General features: G+C 48.7%; 1 protein-coding gene and 1 pseudogene across 1 annotated transcript in view; one reads left to right on the forward strand and one right to left on the reverse strand.

Annotated features, from left to right (window-relative positions):
• Positions 1 to 16269, reverse strand: part of Bace1 (beta-secretase 1) — a 28720-nt gene extending 12451 nt beyond the window's left edge. Inside the window, exon 1 of the mRNA XM_075966077.1 lies at positions 15397 to 16269. Within this exon, the coding sequence (XP_075822192.1) occupies positions 15397 to 15657 (261 nt within the window). The 5' untranslated portion in view covers positions 15658 to 16269. The remainder of the gene's footprint in view (positions 1 to 15396) is intronic.
• A 4028-nt stretch (positions 16270 to 20297) lies between these two features.
• Positions 20298 to 20751, forward strand: LOC142847076 (ribosomal protein eL22-like 1 pseudogene; annotated as a pseudogene).
• Positions 20752 to 22834: the final 2083 nt, after the last annotated feature.

Here is a 22834-nt window from a genome sequence, read left to right on the forward strand (position 1 = left end):
ATCCAGGAGTCCCATGGCTAAGGGCGGGCAGACAAGGGTCTCTCTGTTTCTTGCTGTGCAGCTCCTTCTCCTAGCATGTTGTCTGTCCTGTCCCCTGCTCTTCTCCTTGTAACTGACTCCTCTTAGTGAATGGAATGATATTTTTTCTTTTTAAAGAGGCTTGAACCATTCTCCTTAATGTGTAAAAACCAAAGAGAATATTAAAACTGATGAGAAACCCAAATAAACTCTGTATCTTCATTTGTTTTTAGTTGCTCATGCTCATCACTGTGGCTTAACTAAATAAAATAAAAAGTTCTTAACAGCTTCTTCTATTTGATCACCTTAGTTAGGATTGTTTAGGGGGTTGGGGTTTTTGTTTGTTTGGGGACTTTTTAAAATTCTTTTTCCAACTTGGAGGGAGCTTCTAGCTCAATCTGGTTGAAGCCACTAACACTTTCACCTGGACATGCAAAAATATCCAGTAAGTGACTTTTTGATAGCCCAGAGCCAAAACCCCTGCCTACAAATCATGCCAGTGTGTGCATCCTTTCAAGAGTCATGAAGTTTACGCATGTGCAAACCACCCATCACCTTTCCTCACCTCCAGTCACTTTCCGCCATGGCTTGTCCTAGCTTTTCTTTTCTTTTCTTTCTTTTTTTTTTTTTTTTTTTTGAGACAGGGTTTCTCTGTGGCTTTGGAGCCTGTCCTGGAACTAGCTCTGTAGACCAGGCTGGTCTTGAACTCATAGAGATCCGCCTGCCTCTGCCTCCCGAGTGCTGGGATTAAAGGCGTGCGCCACCATCGCCCGGCTTTGTCCTAGCTTTTCATCATGGTGGCACATGCTTAAAAGCAACTCAAGAGGGAAGCTGTGAAAACTTACTTTGGGTTCCAGGTTTCTTTCTTTCTCTCTCTCTCTCTCTCTCTCTCTCTCTCTCTCTCTCTCTCTCTCTCTCTCTCTCACACACACACACACACACACACACACACACACACACACACAGCAAGTCTCCTGTTACTAAGCTTGGCTCTTGAACTCACCACGTGGCTGAGAGTGACTTTGACTTCCTCATTCTTTCTCCGCCTCCCCAGTACTGAGATTACAAACCTGTGCTACTATGCTCAGCTCAGGGTTTCAGATGCTTCAGTCTATGGTCGTAGGCCACATTGCTTTGGGTTTTGCCAACATAGTACATCATGTGAAACTGTTCATCTCACAGCAGCCAAGAAGCAAAGGAAGAAGGAGCCGGAGTTCTGCTATCTCCTCCTGGAGTGTACCCCCGGTTACCTTATTTCCTCCTACAAGCACCAGGCTGAAAACACATAGGCCTTTGCTGTGCCACTTAGACCCAAGCTGTAGCAACCCTTATTCTTTAGGACACAAACACTCCTCAACCTTATCCTATCTAGAGGCAAATTTATTCTGAGGGTTCCCCTTCTTCCCATTTAGGCACCTCACAAAGAAATTATCTTTGTAAAACTAGTTAGTGCCATGACTGGCAGAGTCTAGAATGCATAGCAGGCCTCTTATGGTAAGGCGCTGATGGCCTGACCCCTCCCTCAGCCACACCAGACGGTTTTTTGTTTACGCATCTGCTATATCCTAGGAGCAGAGAAGAGGTAGGGCCCTGTCCTTAGGAAAAAGCCTGCAGTCTCAGTGGAATCTGATTTCCCTAAGTCAGTACCTCTGCTTCTCCATAACCTCAGGGCCTTCACTTCTTTTCTCAGCAAATTCAACAGAGCTCTGACTTACCTTGACCAGGTCATCGCGCTCCTCAGCTTGTTTTGTTCAGTCTGCCAGGACCAAGCCCAGCGACTCCACGATCAGCAAGCAGAGCCTGTGGCTGTGCTGACTGCTTCAGTGCCCACTTTGGTTATGACCCCCCCAAAGACTCCTCTATACTGGTGGCCAACCTTCAGACCCTGCCTCAGACCTCCTCCCCAGCTCCCACTCCTGGCTAGGTCCCCGTTTTCCTCCCTGCTCCCCACCACCACCACCACACACACTCTGTGCCTCTCCCTGGTCTCTGGGCAGCCACCAGTTAACAGCAGCCGTGCTTTCAAAGAAAATCAATAGAGCTGGTAGGCTCCACATGTCAGATTTCAACCAACTGGGTTAATGGTTAAAAGGCTTCACCTCTTCTGAGGACCCCTTTCCCTACCTTCAGGGCTTAGCTCCTAGCACCAGAGTGGGTCTTCTCCCGACACAGCCCCTGTAGCCTGGGCATGGGAGGGACGACTGGAATGTGTGCACAGGCCAGCTCTAACAGATTGGCAACATCTTTACACTAAAATGGAGCCTTTATCCAGGGACCCTGTTGTCAAAGCCTTTTCCTGTCTCTTCGGGCCACTCCCTTCTCTACCACAAGGTACCAGTCCTCTCACTGCCTTCCTGTCCCAACCTCAGTCTTTCATCCGAGGAAGGTCTCTCTCAGGCAAATGGAGCTAAGTCCAAGAAAGAACAACCTTCCTCACTTTTGACCTCACACATGCCATATTCCAGGGCTTCAGACTCTTGTTGCTCTTGCTTCTCCCTCTCCACAACAAGATGGGAAACCAGAAGAAGCCACACTCCCTCTGTAGCAAGTCTGGCTGTTCCTCCCATGCATGTGGTCCCGGTGCTGCTGAGAAGTGATTTCTAGGCCTGTCTTTCAACATCTCTAACTGAGCCCCCTGGGCAGCTCTTAGCAGCCTCTCCCCTTCATCTAGGTGTAGGCCTGGGGCAGAGTAACTGAGCCGTCAGGTATCATCACTGCCAAACAAGACAGGGGGGGGGAAGCAGCTGGGGAGGCCTCATCTCCTACCTCCCAGGCCTAGGGCCCACCCAGTCTTTCTCAGCTCACTACTCTAGCCCTCCTGGGTCTGAGACTGCCCCAGTTGCTCCTGCTGTCAGGCCCCCAGTTTTTATCTGGGCTGGGGAGACAACCCCCTCCTTGCTCCTTCTCTGGGCACCTACTCTAGACAAGATCTCCTTTCCCTCAGGCAAATTCAACCATCACATCGGAATTCTTCCCACTGGCCTTTACAAATGCTGAATTCCTTCATTAAAAACAACACACACCCTCCCAAATCTCACACCGCCTCCAGCTACCCTCTCTTCACAACCTAAGCTCTCAGCCAAGCTGTCTGCATTTTCTTCACCTCCCACTCTTCCTCAACCCATTCTAAAACTGGGTTTGCCTCTGTCCCGCCACTATCAAACAGCACTTACTACAGTCAGCGGTGATTTCACAGGAACAGATACAGGAGACATCTTTCTTCACATTACACCCCATGTCACCTCTCAGGTCCCCTCCTGTATCCCTGAGAGGCCCCTCTCCCTCACAGGCTTTGACTCCCCCTCCCCCAGTACTATTTCCCATGAGCACCTCTAAGCAGGGATGACCAAGGTTGACCTCAAACTGGCCCTCTTCAGTGTTCCCTGTATTAGTAAGTGGTGGCACCGTGCAATCTTTTCTGTAAGGGCATCAACCTGAGGCTCTTCAAAAGCCTCCTTTATCTGTCCCTAGTGCTCCCAGTCACCATCCTTCAAAGAGCATCTGGGTCTGTTTCTTCCCATCTCCTCCTTTGGCCCAGCTAGCATCATCTCACCCTGGGATATCACAGCACTCCTCGGCCTCAAGCTATATATCATCTATAATGTCATATGCACTGTATGTGTGCAGGAGAATAAGGAAGTCAGAATAGGATGTCAGATTTCCTGGGACTGTTGTTACAGATGGTTGTGAGCCATCATGTGAATACTTGGAACTGAACCCTCTTTACAAGCGCGGCCTGTGCTCTTAGCTCTTAAACCACTGAACCATCACTCTGGCCCCCATTCTCAACTATCTTGTCACCCCTGCTGTGGACCTCACCATTCTGTCTCCGGTGCTGTGGCCCAAGGAGCCTTCCCAAGGTTAAGGTGACTAAAGTTGCCCTCCTAAGACAGCAGCTTCCTCTGGCTGTTAAAATGTTTAGCTTCCTTCAGGGCATTTTCAACCCACCCTGCCTGCATACTCAGCCTCAGGCAAGTGGCCAAGCCCCACCACGCCTCACTGGCTCCTCCCTACCCACAGAGGGCTGCTGCAGTCTAGCTCTGCCAGGGTCATCCTCTTCTGACCTTCATCTTTTTATTTATTTATTTATTTATTTATTTACTTACTTATTTATTTATTAAGGATTTCTGCCTCCCCCCCCTCATCCGCCTCCCATTTCCCTCCCCTCTGACCTTCATCTTTAAACCTCAGCACAAATGGGGCTTCACTGGGGACTATAACCTTAACCATGTGCTTCCTTACCACCTGCCTCTCTGGCTCTCACCTCCCCATGTCTAAGAATTTTATTTGTTTTTATTTTTTTTCCTCAATATTTATTTATTTATGTATACATTATTCTGTCTGTGTGTATGTCTGCAGGCCAGAAGAGGGCACCAGACCCCACCACGGATGGTTGTGAGCCACCATGTGGTCGCCGGGAATTGAACTCAGGACCTTTGGAAGAGTTGGCAATGCTCCCCACCACTGAGCCATCTCTCCAGCCCCTTGTCTAAGAATTTTAAATCCACAGTGTAGCCCTAGTTGGGTATCCTGGTGCCTGGCCCGGGCAATAGGTCTTTCTTTCTCTTCTTTTTTTGTTTTTGTAACAGATTTCTCTGTGTAGCCTTGTCTGTCCTGGAACTTGCTTTGTAGATCAGGCTGGCCTCGAACTCATAGAGATCCACCTGCCTCTGCCTCCTAATGCTGGGTTTAAAAGCCTCCACCACCACTACTGCCAGGCAATAGGTATTTCTTGAAAAACTGGTTTCTTGGACAGTGGGGTAGAAAGTCCCCCAAAGGCACCCACCAGAAGCTGTTTAATTTTATGATCTGCCTTCCTTCCTTTACTCTTTCCCTTGACTTCACTTGAGAGGTTGGGTTCAGGCCACCTGTAGCTTTCTCCTTCCCTGTCCCCTGGCCTAGGGAGACCTAGGAGGCCCATGCCCAGGAGATATAGCTTGGGGTCAGGACTAGGTCAGTGCCAATCACTTAACAAACAAATGTGCTCCTGGGGGCCTCAGAGAGAAGGTGGCTTCTAGGGAAGAGCTAACAAGTCCCACAGGGAGAGGCACACCTGCCCAGGTTCAGGCTGCTGTGTTGAGCAGTAGATCTCAGCTGGTGCAGGGAATGTGAGGCTGGCAAATTTAAAGTGGGGTCCATTCCCATAGGACTTACCCCTGCAGATAGGGATAGCTCAGAACTTTCTGGATGAAAGGAGCCTTCCCGAGCCTCTATCTCATGGCCAGGCGAGATGGGTTGTTTCTTACTTTTAAATAATACTAGATTATTACTGTCAATGTAGACTAGTGGTTATCACTTGCCTAGCACGTACAAGAGCCCAGGTTCTATCCTCAGTATAACAAAAGAATAAAACAAACCTCCCCTGCCCCATAAGTTTTCCTGGCAGCCTAGCCCAGGCTCTGCAACCTTTGCAAGCCTCTAGGGCAGAGGTTCTCCCTCCAAGTCTTCCTTCCAAAGAAGACATCTGTTTCCTTCGGTGTACACCTCCGAGCTGAGAGCTAGCGAGAACAAACCATTGGTTTAATGCTAACATGAGGGGGGGAGGCTTTCTTCCATTTTTGAAGAGAAGGAAACAGACCCAGGGAGTGTGAGCCATGTGGCTACCTTACCAACAAGCCACAAAGCCAGTACCAGCCTCCGCTGGCTCTAAGGAACCTTTCATCTTCTTGACTTTCTGGTCCCTCCCGCCTGGAGAGGAAGTGTGTGGTAGAGGGTTACACTGTACAAGTCTTTGTGTGATTCCCTCCACAGTGACTCTGGGCTTGGCCGGGGGCATCGGCAAAGGCGCAGGGAGGCTGATGAGACTCTCACACTTGGTCTTAGTACCCTAGCCAGTGAGTCTGTGTGGCAGCCCAAGTCTTGCCTCCTTAAGGACATTGTGAGCCACAAACCTAACAGGTAGGGGCAATTCAGCCTCTAGTTGACTTGCCAGCTGTATATAGCCACATGCATGAATTCAAACAGGAGGACCTCAAGGCAACCTATCTGAATGAAATCCTGGGACCCTTGACACTGAGGGCTACTGACTAACCCTGGGTCACTCCCCCGGAGCTTCTCTTGCCACTCTCCCCTTCCTCCCTATGGTTCTTGTGACGTCTCTGAAGGGTGCGATGACCTAGCTGTTCTCTGGCGGTGTGGTGTGTCTGACACCTGTTCAACTTTCAAGTCATGGTCAAATATCCTCTCTCCCAAGGGTCTGCCAGATGGAGCTCCTCTTCTTGCAGGTCCTCAGCACCACCTGGCTTCTCTGGTTACCACTTCCACTTAATCATCAACTCGCTGCCTGCCCATCCCGAGATGCTCCTAGGAATGGAGCGGCTGTTACCTAACTATTCCCTGGCCCCAGCAAGTGTTCACGCTGCTTTATTTTATTTTTTTGAGACAGGGTCTTTCTCTGCAGAAAAGGCAAGGCTGGAAGGAACCTCTGTGAGTCCAGAATGGACTCAGACTCATGGCAATCCTCCTGCATCCGTCCACAGATGCTAGAGTTACAGGCATGCACCACCAAGCCTGGCTGACTTCTTTTTTTTTTTAATTTATTTATTTATTATTTATACAGTGTTCTGTCTGCAGGCCATAAGAGGGAACCAGATCAAATTACAGATGGTTGTGAGCCACCATATGGTTGCTGGGAATTGAACTCAGGACCTCTGGAAGAGCACTGGTTGCTCTTAACCTCTGAGCCATCTCTCCAGCCCCCTGGCTGACTTCTTACACTGACAGTGAGTCTCATTTCCTGCAGTCGGTTCCCTAAGACCCTCTAGATGACAGGTGTTATTCTCAAACTCAGGGCCTTAGCAGATCAGTGCGTGGCCATGACAAATGCAGCTCACCAAGCCCGTGCACAGAGCCGTAATCTCCTGGGGCAGGGGGCTCTGTGTTTCTTAAAGCAGCCATGGCTGCTCCAGGCCTGCTTGCTCTCAGCCCTTGCTAAATAGATTCATCAACTCTCTTGAGTAGACACATGTCCAAACCCAAGAAAAGGGACAAGGAAGGGCACGAGGAGCCTGAGGTTAGCACTTAAAAATGGCTTCTGGCGCTGGGTGTTGGTGGTGCACGCCTTTAATCCCAATACTCGGGAGGCAGAGGCAGGCGGATCTCTGTGAGTTCGAGGCCAGCCTGGTCTACAAGAGCTAGTGCCAGGACAGGCTCCAAAGCTACAGAGAAACCCTGTCTTGAAAAACTAAAAAAAAAAAAAAAAAAAAAATGGCTTCTGGCCAACAGCTCACTCCTGCCTCAGACTGCCCTGTACCTGCGTCCCGTTCAGCTCCCTTCTGCTTTAGTAAAGCAGTCGACACACAGACTCCTTACTCTAGTTAAGCCTCTGCTTTCTTTGCTCTCCAGACAGCAGCTGGTTGGTACCTGTGATCAAGTAGCGCTTACCCCAGCTCAGGCCAGCTTTTGTTGTTTTTGTGGTTTTCTTTTCCAGGACAGGGTTTGTCTGTGTAACAGCCCTGGCCATCCTGGAACTCTGTAGACCCGACTGGCCTCAAACTCACAAAGATCCATCCACCTGCCTCTGCTTCAAGTGCTGGGATTAAAGGCGTGCGCCATCACTGCCTGGCTCAGACCAGTTTGTTAAGAGACCCTGAAGGAATTGGGTCATCCCAAACTAAACTCATCTAGTGTACCCTTTCTTCTTTGGCCTTGGCGTTCTTTTCTTTTGGTATCTAGTGCTTCCTATTAGGTGGGTGACAGAGTAAAAAACCATCAAGTCCAATTAACACAATGACTTTTTTTGTTGTTTGTTTGTTTTTCGAGACAGGGTTTTTCTGTGAAGCCCTGGCCATCCTCGCCATCACTTTGTCAACCAGGCCTGCGCCGCCACCACCATGATGGCTTTGAAACTTTACTCTGGTGCTTGGGGCAGAACCCAAGGCCTCTACCAGAGCTACATCCCCAGCCCTGTGCTGATTCCTGAAGCCTCTTTTGTACCTTCATTCTCTGTAGAGCTCACCTGGAAAGCCCTTCCCCATAGCAGCTCTTAGCTACCCGATTCCCTCAGACAGTGAACCCTTCCTCTGGCTTAAGCTCAATTTCTGGTCCTTGAGTCATGCTCACCTACTGGGGGGAAGCGAGGAGTCACCTCCTCTGTTCCCTAGCAAAACCTCCATAGGCCCTGAAAAGGAATTTGGGGGGGTCACTGACCCTGAGGGGACACCCCAGCAAAAATAAATACAGTCATCCTGGCCACAGTGGGGTTCCAGTGGGGAGTGGCATGGGCAACCACAGGCTGATAGAAGTCCCATCCTGGAGGTCGGAGAGCCTAGGAGGCTCTACTCTCTAGGTCAAAATGCTCTTGAGACTAAGGACTAAGCAGCTTTCCTCAGAACACCTGCCTCACCCTCCTAAGAACCAGCAGGAACCAGTTTACCAACATCAGAGGATGCCTTCCACCCTCTGGACTCTCCTGCTAGAATGTCACTCTGGAAGGCAGAATACGGCTTGGCCTTTCACAGTCACCACTGAGAGAGGGTGTACAGCAGAGAGAGACTTGAGTCATGGGGGCTTCTCTGGGAGAGCTCTTCCTGAATTTCAGCTACAATTTTCTACTTTGCTTTTTACTAGAAATGTCTAGAAATGCTCAGAGGACACCTTTCTCAGCACTCTCCTCTCCCAAATGAATCTATCTTTAGCGGGGAGGGCAGAGGAGCGCCTGTAGCCCAGCCCAGGAAGACCGCCGTTTCTGATGCTTTTCTCCCTTCCTCCTTTTCTCCCTCCACGTCTATACCTAATATCCCTCCTCTTCTCCCTCCCACGTCCACACCTAATACTCCTTCCTCCTTTTCTCCCTCCGCATCTACACCTAATATCCCTCCTCTTCTCCCTCCCTGTCTACACCTAATACTCCTTCCTCCTTTTCTCCCTCCGCGTCTACACCTAATATCCCTCCTCTTCTCCCTCCCTGTCTACACCTAATACTCCTTCCTCCTTTTCTCCCTCCGCGTCTACACCTAATATCCCTCCTCTTCTCCCTCCGCGTGTACACCTAATATTCCTCCTTTAATCGTCGTCATCCTCTTTTCTCACTATTCTCTCAAAGAACAAGGTCATTTGGTGACTCTGGGGTGACTTCCATACAGGTTGAGTCCCAGCTCCCACCAGTTTCCAGATGCCCATGGCCAGCTGTTGCCAGGTTCACCCATAAGGACGGCTCTCCACCATCTCCAAGGCCGTCAGCATTGTCAAGATGGAAATTACCTGAGTGCTGATCCTTGGACTTGAGCTCCAGCTCTGTTCCTCCTAGCTGGGCACCTTCACAAACCCCCTCAATCTCTGTTGGCCCCAGTTTCCTTATCTCCCAAATTCGCAGGCTCACACCTAGGCCTCATCATTAAGCCAGAAAAGTAACCACGGAAGCCAGGCACAGTGACCCCACCTATATCAATCTCAGGAGGCTGAGGCAAGAGGATTATTGCAAATTCCAGGTCAGCCATGGCAGTATAGTGAGTTCTAGTACAGCCTAGGGTATAAGGGAAAGGCGCTGTCTCAACGGGCTCCCCTGGCTCCATAAAGGAAAGAAAATAACTATGTATGGAACTTGGTAAACTGTATCGGGTTTTAAGAGCTTGCCCCTTTGCCGTTCACCTGTACCAACAAGCTGAGAGGTTAGGGAAAAGGGACCAAGACCTTCCCTTGCCCTTCCTCTCAGCCCTTGACTCACAGGGACGGCACAGGGCTGGTTCAATTGCACTGTGACTGCTGGCATCCTGAGACCTTCCCTCCTTTCTCCCCTCACTGCCACCGCCCTCGCCAGGCCCTGGTCTCCAAACCAGATGCTCGTCTCTCACAGTACCCTATCCAAGCCCTCCTCCACACTGAAGCTGTTTTCCTGGAAGCAAAATTAGACACCACCATCTTCTCTCACAGGCCTATGAGGTCTGCCAGCTGCTTCCAGCACGAGGCCCCAACTCCACACAGCCCCACAGCATCCTTACAACTCCCGGCTTCTCACCACAGCTTGTGCACCTCTTCCTGAAGCGTCCCCTCCCGCCTCTTTCCATAGAGCCGAGCAGCGAGCCTCTACCCTATCCGAAGTAGCTACTTTGCTCAGTGCGGTTCCTAGACTCACTGTTCTTGGATGTCACTGTGTTTCTACACTTGTGTTTCCTGCCCAATTGTAAGCTCTCCTCGACAGGTGCTCAATAAATATCTATCATCCTGAGTTGACTGCCACCAAGTTTCCTTCCTAACAAATTAAATTCTTCTGGATTAAAGGTCAACGATGCTCATCCTAGCACAGGGAGATACACCTTTTCATTTTTTTAAAAGTGAAAATGATGTGAGTTCGAGGCCAGCCTGGTCTACAAGAGCTAGTTCCAGGACAGGAACCAAAAAGCTAGGAGAAGCTGTCTCGAAAAATCAAAAAAAAAAAAAAAGTGAAAATGAGGCGGGATAGGAAACGTGGGAAATTAACGAGGTGTGCTCCATGCCTGGGATCTCAGGTTCTCAAACTCTTCTGGCTGACTTAACCAGCTCCATAACCCCCACTCTCCTTTGTAAAAAGTATGTCTCTCTCAGTAGTACTGTCCTCATAGCTACATTAAAACATTTTCCTTCTATGCCGCTGAGAATAGCTATAGTTTCACTTCGGATTCTCCTGCCTCCACCTCACAAGTGCTGGGGGCACTAATGTGCTCCACCCCTGTATATGTTTAAAACCTTTCTTAATAATAAACCCCAGTTTTGGATTGAGGATGCAACTCATTTGGCAGAGTGCTCATCCAGCATGCGTGAATCCGTGGGTTTGACCCCAGCATCCTCTGCACCAGGTCTGTGGGTATACACTTATGAGCCTACTAGAGAGGTTGAAGCAAGGGGAGCAGAAATTCAAGATCACAGCTGGGCGGTGGTGGCGCACGCCTTTAATCCCAGCACTCAGGAGGCAGAGGCAGGCGGATCTCTCTGAGTTAGAGGCCAGCCTGGTCTGCAAGAGCTAGTTCCAGGACTGGAACCAAAAAAGCTACGGAGAAACCCTGTCTCGAAAAAAAAAAGAAAAAAGAAATTCAAGATCACCTTTATCTACATAATGAGCTTGAAGCCAGCCTAAGCTACATCAGTTGATAGTGGGGTAAACCCAGGACCTCACACATGCTAGCGGGCGCTGTGCGACTAACTAGCCCACCCACACTTTCTCTCTCTCTCTCTCTCCGCCCCCCACCCTCTCTCTTTCGACAGGGTCTTGCCAAATCATCCAAACTGCCTTGAACTCACTTTGTAGGCCAGGTTAAGTCTTGAACTTGTGATCCTGCTGCCTGGTGAGATGGCTCAGTGGCTGAAGGCGCTTGCAGCCAAGCCTGACAAGCTGAGTTTGGCCTGGAACCCACATGGTGGAGCTGGCTCCTACAAGTTGTCCTCTGACCTCTACATACAGGTTGTCGTATGTGTACACACGTACACTAAATAAATAATAGCCAGGCGGTGGTGGCACACGCCTTTAATCCTAGTACTCGGGAGGCAGAGGCAGGTGGATCTCTGTGACTTAGAGACCAACCTGGTCCACAAGAGCTAGTTCCAGGATAGTCTCCAAAGCTACAGAGAAACCCTGTCCCGAAAAACCAAATAAATAAATAATAAATAAATGTCAAGAGAAAGACGATGAACTTCAAGTTGTATGGTGCTGGGGTGTGAACGCAGAGGGTCACGGGCATGCTTGGCTAGTGAGCTACCACTGAGCCACAACCCTAGTCCCAAAAGCTTGAAGTTTGATGAAGGAAACAAACAGTAAACAATTGGTCAGGGAGACAGCACAGAGAGGGAGGCTCTCCTCGGACTAGTCAAGACAATAGTATTGTAGGAGGAACAAGGAGTGAAGCAAAGTCTCAGCTTACCGACCACCTGACCAATGACTTAACCTGCACAGCCCTAGTTCTTCTTCTGGGAGCTGTGAATAATGTAGAGTTTTTATATACATTGCAGAAACAAAGAACAAATACACAACAAAAAAGAGTAAAGCCGGTATCGGTGGCACACACCCTTAATTCCAGCATTCGGGAGGCAGATGCAGATGGATCTTTGTAAGGTCAGCATTTTGGGGGGGCCAGTGTGTTTCTACATAGTAAATTCAGGTCAACCGGGGCTGCAGAGTGAGGCCCTGTCTCAAAACCAAGCAAAGCAACATACCAAAGTAAAAAGCTGGGTGTGGTGACAGACACTTCGTGTCCCACCGCTCTGAAGGCTGGGGCAGAAGGCTCATGGGTTGTGCCTAGCCAGGGCTGCGTAGCACAGTGGGAGACAAGCAGCAAAGCAAACAGCCCAAGATATGCAGACTGGATAAAAACCAAACCAAACCAAACCCCCAAAACGTGCATGTTTCAAACCACATCCCCCTGCCTCCACCCTATTCCACCAACAGTCTTGTTTCCTTCAACATGCCACAGCTCTTCTGGCCTGTAGACATACACACAGATAGAATATTGTATACATAATAAATAAACATTTTTTTAAAAAAAAAAAAAACAGAATCGTAAAGTCAACCATGACTTTCTTCACCCTTCACATGACGTCATAAGCCCTGACGTTCCTGGCCTCCTCTCTCTCATCACAGCCTCATGCTGTCTTCTCCACAGCACCTCATCCCTAAACTGCTGTGAGCTTCCTGCCTCCCGTAGCTCTATATTCCATTCTCCCTAAAATTCAGACATCTGTTTGCTTGCTTTAGATCATTTTCACTACAGATGATTTCAATTTTCCCCTCAGAGCTCAAGTCCAAACCAGATAGCTTGACATTTAAGGCTTTTTGACATTTTGGCTCAGTTTTATTTACCTAAACTGATCTGTTCTCAGCATAAACCTGTAATACCAACTAGCTTGGCTTTCCCTTGTCTCCTGAACAAACACACATAAGCTCAGACACACAACTCATTCTCTCGTTTATCTCTGGTCCCTCGTAGTCTGTGGGCCAGAGTGGGAAGCAGACAAGAAGCAATTACAGTGTGTTGGGAGAGGTGCCAGCTCCTGACTGGGAATGGCCTCACTCCTTCCCATCCTCCAGGACCACACTCAGCACGCACCTACTCCGTGAAGTACCTTGGGGCAACTCTACCTTCAGCATCCATCTTTGTACCTCCATTGGTCAGTGCCTCACAAGTTTAAGACACCTAGGAATTTTGCCTTAGAGGGTCTAAGGTGGGGTCATGGAGTTTCCACCTTTAACTGGCTCTAAAGACAAGAATGTACAGACCATCCCTTTTATCAAGGCTATGAATGACCCGGAAGGAGTACTTATATTTCACTTCCTTTCTGCAGAAGGTGTGTCGTCCATCTCTTTGTAGACCAGTCCCCCAAGCATAGAAAGCACCCCTCCAAATTCCGCATTTCCTTGTCCACAGAACTCTGCCCTCCTCACTCCCATTTCGGGCTTCTGACAGCCCCATCGGATAAGAAGAATGCTCATTCTTCCCACAGGCTGCCGCGGAGAGGAGCAAAATAGTCGCAGAGCAGAAGCTGGCTGGACTAGGGTCTGGGGCAGGTACAACTACACAGTGCCTCAACTCAGGGTTCCTGGGGCGGGTAGGGGCGGGTAGGGGCAGGTATGCAACCTCCAGCCCCCCTAATCCGGCTTCTAGTCAGGGGCAGGGAGGTACTGACCAGCCCCAGTCAATTACTCTCTGCCAAGGGCTGTGTAGGAGCACCTACACATCTCACGGGACCAGGGAAATACAGCAACTGGTCATGCAGTTCCAAACGTAGTCAACACGTTGGCTCAGATTTTACGCCTCAATGCCTGGTACAGGAGAAGCAGAGGTGGGTGGGCCAGTTAAGGAGAAGGAGGTAATGTTTATTGGAGGTCACTGAACCCAGTACTTTCTTCTAGGCAGTTCCGCTAAGTGGTTTCATTCAATCCTCACAATTATCTTGCAAAGGAATCTCATTTCCCACATTTTAAAGACAAGGCAATAGTCAATGAGAGGTTATATAAGTTGCCTAAGGCCACACAGCGGTGAAAAGACAAAGCTGTGGGTGGTAGGCAGAGACTAGGTTCCTCCCCTGCCTGACCGTAAAGTCCTTGCTGGTTGTATCACAGACACCCGCACGTTTGCACAGCACTAGAGTCCCAGGCCTCCTCACGTCCCCTTCCCTGACTGTTGCCTTCTGTTGGCTCAGAATGAATTCTAGCTCTGGCTTTGCGTCTGTACTCAAACTCTGTTCTACTTCTGGGAAGTTATGATACACAGCAAAGAGGAGGGGTGACCGGGGAAGACCAGAACTGCAGAACACCCAAAGCGAGCCTGAGTGTGGTGGACCCAATAAGACTGGCTCCTGTCGCGTAACAAGAAAGTAGGTGTTTGTGGTTCTTCCATATCCAACTGTTCAAGTTAAAGGAAGTATCATTGTCTCTTCCCTGACCCCCACACACTCCCACCTTTCCACACCCTCCAGGGACTGGAGCCACTGAGAGTAGCTCAAAGAGACACACAGGATCAGATTCAAGGTGACACCTAGAAACGTACACAGGATCACACTGCCACCAGTACCCAGACTCGCCCACAGAGGCGGCAGATGCACTCAGAGGTCAGCCAGGAACCCCATATGGAAGGTAGCTGTCTCAAGCCCACACTCCCAAGTAGGCACAGGCAGAGGACACGACCTCCACCAGCCACCTTGGAGGTACCTTGGCAACCGGGAAAAATCGGGATAGTGGAAAGTGTTTCCTCCATGGCTGCTTTCTCCTCCACCCCTAGCCCTTCTCTTGCTGGAGAGTTCTGGCTTCTTTACGAGGTTATCATTCCTCAGACTCATTCAGTTCCCCTCTGGCCATGTTCTGAGGCACCAGTGGGGGAGAGGCTGGAGTGCAGAGAGTGGGGGTAGAAGAGGAGGAAGGGACAGGGGAAGCCAGAGTCTACCAGGACTTGGAGGATACATGGGTGTCAGCACCGCTCTCACTTTGCTGGCTTGTAGCAGCCAGGTCTGGGAGTTAGGAGCTGATTTATCCAACTGGTGCCAAGATTCTTGGGTTCTCAGAAGATGATGGTGGGGGCCTTAGAGTCCCCCAGAACACTAGAGAAGGGGAGAGTTGGGTGATGGGATATGAGAGACTCCAGCTTGGCCAGAGCCAGAGGGGTGCTGACACCTGTTAGTGTTCCTGTGCCTGGCCCTTCCCCAGGGTCAGGTGCTACCATTGAAGTGTTTTTCTTATGGGGAAGGTTGGAGCAGCGAGAGGACAGGAGTCAGCCCTGGGACTGGGACGCCAGTGAAAGGAGTTGGGAAAGGGGAAAGACTACTCCTGCATGACCCTGGAGGAACAGCTTGGGAAAGGGCCTGTCTTGCGGCACCCACCGAACAGGACATCTTAGCAGGGCAGCCTGCTGCATCCCTACCCTGTCACCCCTGTCACTCCCTGTCAGGGAGGAGGGCTGCAAGGCCTGACCACCTTACCGTCTGTGGGGGGCTGCCCACGGTCATCTCCACATAGTAGCCCTGGCCGGACTTGCCCCTCAGGTTATCCACCATCTCCACAAAGCTGCCTCTCCGGCCAGGCTCCTCGGATTCCTCATCAGTCTCTCGAGGCAGTCTCAGGCCCAGGGGTGGCCCTGCCAGGCCGCTGCGAAGGGGCAGCCGGATGCCGAGATGGGTGCCCTGGGCAGGTAGCATTCCCGAGCCCATCCATAGTAGGAGCCAGCGCAACGCCGGGGCCATGGTGAGCCCGGGCCTTGTGGCTCCGGTTGGCGACGGTCCCTGTTGTCTACCCCTATGTCTGGGTGATGGTGGCTTCTCTCTCTCAGGAAAGCGGCCTTGGAGGCATCAGGACTGCATAGCCCGTAGGCCCCTCACTCAGATCCCGGTCCAGGCGGCGGGGAGCGGGCAGGAGAAATCCGCAGCGCACCGGAGGAGAGAACCGTAGCTTACTACATCTTGACGGCGGCCGCCAGCTTCAGCGGGGAGCTCGGGCCCCTCGGGGGGCTGGGAGGGGCGGGCATGGCGATTTGAGCCCGCAGCTTTCAGGGTCTTCCAGGCGGGGTCGGCAGCGAGAGGACGGACAGGGTTTCCCGGCTCCTGCGGCCGCGTCGGCTGCTCAGGCCACCATAATCCAGCTCCCGGTTTCCAGCACCCAGGAAGGCTGGGGAGGCGGAAAGACTTGTGGCGGTGGCTGTCAAAGCCAAAGGGTTTTTGCTTTTCCCTGGGATCGCTGGGAAGTGTAGTCTTCCCATGGCAGATAGCCCAGCTTCCGGGGCTGAGAGGGGTCTGGGATGCCCTCTGCCGAGATGGAGTTCACTCTGCAGGATCCTGGTGGGAGCGGGTTCCCAAAGCGCTGGCAGAGCAAGAAGAAACCAGTATTACACCTCTCATCTGCTAGTCCTTCTTTAATTATTTTATTAATTAATTAATTCATTTTTTTATTTTCTTCCTTCCTTCCTTTTTTTTTTTTGGATACAGGGTCCTATAAACACACCATTCAGTGTAGGCTAACTTTGTCTTTGATGCAATCTTCCTATCTCAGCCTCCCAAATCAGCATTGACTGAGTTCCCTCTGTATGGCGGGCACCAGGCACGTTGCCTGGCATAGGGCAGAAAAAAGATACACAGATCCCAAAAGATTCCGCCAGGGAGAACTGTGATTTTTGCACAGTGTGTTGTTAAGAATTTGGGGTATAACACCGTTGGGGCATATGCCTTTAACCTGCGCAAAGGCAGGAGAATTTGCTGATTCAAGAGCAGTTTGGTCTGCATAGTTAGTTCCAAGATATCCAAGACTACACAGAGAAACCCTACCCCCCCCCAAAAACAAACATACCAGGGTGGTGGTACACGCCTTAAATTCCACACTCAGAGGCTGAGGCAAGAGGATCTCTGTGAGTCTAGTCTACAAGTGAGTTCCAGGACAGCCAGAGCTATATAGAGAAATCCTGTCTTGGAAAACAAACAAACAAAAAACCCAAACCAAAGCAAACCAAAACAAAAAACAAAAAAGAAAAACAAAAAAATAGAATATATATATATATATATGGGGACTGACTACAGAAGAGGTGGCATTTAATCTAAACCTTAAAATTGGAAGTATTTTCAGAAGCAGAGATTGGAGGCGCAAGATTAAGGGCATGAGAGCGTGCCACAAACTCACCAGGTTCCAGCAGGGAGACCTGCAGCCTCTTTTCTCCAGAGCATCTGGCAGGAGGTGGCTGTCTCTTCCACGTCTCTGTTTGTGCCTTTGACGGTTTCTTGCCATGAATCCTCACGACCCACCTGATCACTTCTCATCATCAATCAGACTAAGGATCAATTGCTTTGGAAAACTTTCCAATATTAGCTCTCCAAGACACTGGTTTTTTATCTTGGATCACTGATGACAACTTATGCTGGAGAGGTTGTGGGGGAAAGGAAACACTTCTGCACTGCTGGTAGGAATGCAAACTGGTACAACCCCTTTAGATGTCAGTGTGACAATTTCTCAGAAAATTAGGAAACAACCTTCCTCAAGACCCGGTAAGCCGGGCGGTGGTGGCGCACGCCTTTAATCCCAGCACTCCGTGCGCCTTTAATCCCAGCACTCCGGAGGCAGAGGCAGGCGGATCTCTGTGAGTTTGAGACCAGCCTGGTCTACAGAGCTAGTTCCAGGACAGGCTCCAAAGCCATGAGAAACCCTGTCTTGAAAAACAAAAACAAACAAAAAAAAAGACCCGGTAATACCACTTTTGGGTATATACCCAAAGGATGCTCAGTTGTGCCACAAGGACATGTGCTCATAACAGCATTGTTTGTCATAGCCAGAACCTGGAAACAACCTAAATGCCCCTCGATTGAAGAAGAATGGATAAGAAAAATGTGGTACATTTACACAATGGAGTTGTACACAGCAGAAAAAAATAGCGACATTTTGAATTTTGCAGGAAAATGGATGGAGCTAGGAAACATTATTTTGAGTGAGGTTACCCAGACACAGAAAGACAATTATCACATGTACTCACTCATAGGTGGTTTTTAAACATAAAGCAAAGCCAGCCTACAAACCACAATCCCAGAGAACCTAGACAACAATGAGGACACTAAGAGAGACTTACATAGATCTAATCTACATGGGAAGTAGAAAGTATAAAAAGACAAGATCTTGCCGGGTGGTGGTGGCGCACGCCTTTAATCCCAGCACTCGGGAGGCAGAGGCAGGCGGATTTCTGTGAGTTCGAGACCAGCCTGGTCTACAAGAGCTAGTTCCAGGACAGGCTCCAAAACCACAGAGAAACCCTGTCTCGAAAAACCAAAAAAAAAAAAAAAAAAAAGACAAGATCTCCTGAGTAAATTGGGAGCATGGACACCTTGGGGGAGGACTGCAGGGGGAGGAGAGAGGCAGGGAGGGGAGCAGAGAAAAATGTAGAGCTCAATAAATATCAATAAAAAAAGATAGCATTCATATCAGAGAGTAGATGCATTGTTCAATAACTGCCATTGGGACAATCAGCAATCCACTTGGAAGGAGAGGAATCCAAATTCACATCTCATCAAAAAATAAGCTTCAGATACACTAAAGAGCTTAACATTAAAATAGAACTAGGGAAAAAGATAGAATATTTTCAGAGCCTTATGTTAAAGAAAGTCTCCTTAGGGTGACTGGAGAGATGGCTCAGAGGTTAAGAACACTGGTTGTTCTTCCAGAGGTCCTGAGTTCAATTCCCGGATACCACATGCTGGCTCACAACCATCTGTAATGAAATCTGAACTCTTCTGGCCCGAAGGCAATGTACCTTTTCTTAAAAAGGCATCCTTAATAAAACTTATGGCAAAACAAAACAAAACAATTGGACAGGCTTCCCCTTAAATACGCAGCATGTCTGCAGACTCAGAAGCAGCGTCCTGGTTCTCCCGCTTATCGGGGAGGCAGTCTCCTTACTTGACCTTCCTTTTTGTTTCAGAGTCCCTCGTTTGTGAACCAGGGTAACAGTGACCTCAGCCTTGTGGGGACACACACCTCTAATCTCAACACTTAGCAGGCTCCCCACTGTCCTAGGTCAGCCTGGTCTAGCTTGATCTGTGTACAAAGCAAGCCACAGACCAGCAAGAGCTATTTAGTGAGATCCTATGTCAGAAGAACAAAAGGAAAAACCTTAATGAAGTAATTTGTGTAAAGCACTTATGAAAGACCTCCAGAGCAGGGAGACTCTCAGTCAAGTCTCGGGATAACACAGCCCCCTAGGAACTCACGAGAGACAGTCCTTGCTACAACCACATGAGGTTTATTGACAGGTCAGGAACCAGTGCACTGGGGCCGAAACTCATTTCCCATGCAGGGGTAGAGGGTTCAACCCCAAGTAGCTGGGAGAAGGGGTATTTAAGGGGAGAAACCATCCAAAGGGGGTAGGGAGGGCGTCATTGGAAAATTCTGAAAATACCAGTGATCATTGAAAAATTCCAAAAATACCAGTGATAATCACAAGGGGGTAACTCCCTGTTTCTCCAGATTATAATCTAACTTTATCTTCAGATAATTCCTGAAACGGAGTCACTGAACCACTTAATCTAGATTTTTTGATTCTTCTCTCCCTGCTTAGATTTTTGGCTCTATTTTTTCTGCAAGAAGGGGGTCTGGATTTATCCAGGTCTTTCACTTAGAATGGGGTGTGGCATGCTGTGAACACTCAGTGAAGACTAGCTGTCGATGGTATTACCACAACTCCCGAGCGGAAAAAGGGGACATTTAAAAAGATAAAACACAAGCCACGTGTTAGGAATCATTTGCTACACTATGGGGAGACAAAGGGTTAATGACTACAATACACAAGGAACCACCACAAATCAATGAAACTGTCCAAACAATATAGAGGATATAAAGAATATAGAGAAGTAGTTCACAGAAGAAATTCAAATGGGCAATATTCATATATTACAAACTTTACTAATAGTGAGGAAATGTAAATTGAAGCCCATCGCTAGCTAGTGTGATAGACTACACTTTGGAGGTAGAAGCAGGAAGATGGGGAGTTGAGGACCAACCTGGGCCAGAGATGGCTCTGTAGTTAAGAGCATTCACTGCTCTTGCAGAGGACAGGAGTTCAATTCCCAGCTCCCATATCAGGCAGATCCCAGCTCCCTGTAACCCCAGCCCCAGGGCTATCCAGCACTCTGGCCTTCATGGGCACCTTTATTCACTTGTACAAACCCACAAACAGACCACACACATGCACATAATTAAAAAGAAAACTTAAAAGAAGGGCATGGTGATGCTCTCTTTTAATCCCAGTACTCGAGGAGGCAGAGGCAGGTGGATCTCTGTGAGTTCCAGGCCAGCCTGGTCTACAGAGTGAGTTCCAGGACAGCCAGGGCAATCAAAAATCAAAAATCAACCTTCCCAGGGCCGCGGGACAATATGGCGCTGCAGAAAGACAAGAAGCCTAAGAAGTCGACCTGGAGGTTCCATTTGGACCTCACTCATCCGGTGGAAGATGGAATTTTTGATTCTGGAAACTTCGAACAGTTTCTCCGGGAGAAGGTTAAAGTCAATGGGAAAACTGGAAATCTTGGAAATGTTGTTCACATTGAACGCTTGAAGAATAAAATCACAGTTGTTTCTGAGAAACAGTTCTCTAAAAGGTATCTGAAATATCTTACCAAAAAATACCTTAAGAAGAATAATCTCCGTGACTGGCTTCGTGTGGTTGCATCTGACAAGGAGACCTACGAACTTCGCTATTTCCAGATTAGTCAGGATGAAGATGGCTCAGAGTCTGAAGATTAGATGGCCTTTGTATGCTTTAAAGAAAAACTAAAATTGGACTTTTTCGGCAAATAAAAACCATTGCACTCGAGCCGGGCGATGGTGGCGCACGCCTTTAATCCCAGCACTCGGGAGGCAGAGGCAGGCGGATCTCTGTGAGTTCGAGACCAGCCTGGTCTACAGAGCTAGTTCCAGGACAGGCTCCAAAGCCACAGAGAAACCCTGTCTCGAAAAACCAAAAAAAAAAAAAAAAACAAAAAAAACCATTGCACTCTTAAAAAAAATCAAAAATCAAAAAATAACAAAACAGAACTCCTAGCCTAACCCAACCAATCAACCAAGGAAAATCCCAATAATATTTAAGTGTCACGTAGTTTACCCCTTTCTTCCTCCTCTTCCCTCTCCCCTCCCTTCCTTTATTACTGGTAATATGTTGGTGAAGGTTAGACTGTAATCCCCCCCCCGACAAGATTTCTTTATGTAACACCCCAGGCTGTCCTGGAACTTACTTTGTAGACTAGGCTAGCCTGGAACTCATAGAGATCTGCCTGCCTCAGCCTGCCTTCCTGCCATCCCATCAACCCCCCATCCCCTACTGGGATTAAAGGCAAGTGCCACCACCATTCAGCTTTAGACGGTAAATTTAAAAAAATATTTTGGTAGTGATTTGGTGACATCTGTTAAAAAAAAATCAGCTGGTCCTGCAATCCCAGCTCCTGTCCCCAGAAAAAAAAAAAGTGGGAAAGAGGCTGGAGAGATTGGAGAGATGATTCAGCATGGTAGGGTGGATATTCTTTGGGTAGTAATGCGCACACCTTTAATCCCAGCATTTGGGAGGCAAAGGCACGTGGATCTCTGAGTTTGAGACCAGGCTGGTGTACAGAGTGAGTTCCAGGACAGCTAGGGCTACAGAGAGAAAAACCTCTGGGGATGGGGGGTTGGTGGTGCATATGGCTCTTGGTGTGGTGGCACATACCTATTTTTTTTTCTTGTTTTTCGAGACAAGGTTTCTTTGTGTCCTAGAACTCTCTCTGTAGACCAGGCAGGTCTCGCACTCACAGACATCTGCCTGTCTCTGCCTCTCAAGCGCTGGGATTAAAGGTATTGTCACCACCGCCTAGTAGCGGCACCTACCTTTAATCCCAGAATGTAGAGGCAAGCAGACATGTTTAAATTTGATGTCAGCTGTGTTTACATAGCGAGTTCTAGGCCAGTTAGGAACATATAGTGAGACCCTGCTTAAAATAAACAAAGAAAAGGAAAGAAATGGAAAGACAGGACCCGGTTATTCTTCTTTTTTCTTGTTTTTTTGAGACAGGGTTTCTCTGTGGTTTTGGAGCTGTCCTGGAACTAGCTCTTGTAGACCAGGCTGGTCTCGAACTCACAGAGATCTGCCTGCCTCTGCCTCCCAAGTGCTGGGATTAAAGGCATGCGCCACCACCGCCCGGCTGGACCAGGTTATTCTTGCAAAGGACCCAGTGCCCATCATTCACTTCAGACAACTGACTCTAACTCCAGGTTCTGAGAATATGACGCTTATGACCTCTGAGAGCACCTGAAATCACATGCAAAAAAATAATTTTTTTCTTTTGGATTTTTCAAGACAGGGTTTCTCTGTGTAGCCCTAGCTGTCCTGGGACTAACTCTGTAGACAAGGTTGGCCTCAAACTCACAGAGATCCATCTACCTGCCTCTGCCTCCTGAGTGTTGGGATTAAAGATGTGTGTCGCCACCACCCTAGAAAAACGTTTTAAAGAACAACAGTTAGGAGGGCTTTTGGTGTACCTCAGGCTGGCCTGGAACATAACTTTTCTTTCTTCTCATTTATTTATTTATTTATTTTATCAAAAACACTTTATTTAAATCAAACAGATAAATGATACATAGCATAGTAAGCATTCAACACACATATAGAACCATAGCACTAAGAAGGCCAGAGTATGACCTGAACGCAGGGCCTACCTAGGCTACATTTGTAAACACTAGGTCAATATAGAGATATATTTATGCAATTATTTAGTATATCATAAAAACTTAGTCAATTAAATGAGGGAAGTACCTGAGGAATTGGTAATTGTTGCCCAAATTCTAGTCAACACATCAATTTCTAGCCTTCAAGGGACAAAGGAGAGTCACAGAAAATGTTTGGCCATCATGGTAACAAGAGTACGA

This window comes from Microtus pennsylvanicus, chromosome 3 (assembly GCF_037038515.1).
Source record: "Microtus pennsylvanicus isolate mMicPen1 chromosome 3, mMicPen1.hap1, whole genome shotgun sequence".
NCBI classification, from domain to species: domain Eukaryota; kingdom Metazoa; phylum Chordata; class Mammalia; order Rodentia; family Cricetidae; genus Microtus; species Microtus pennsylvanicus.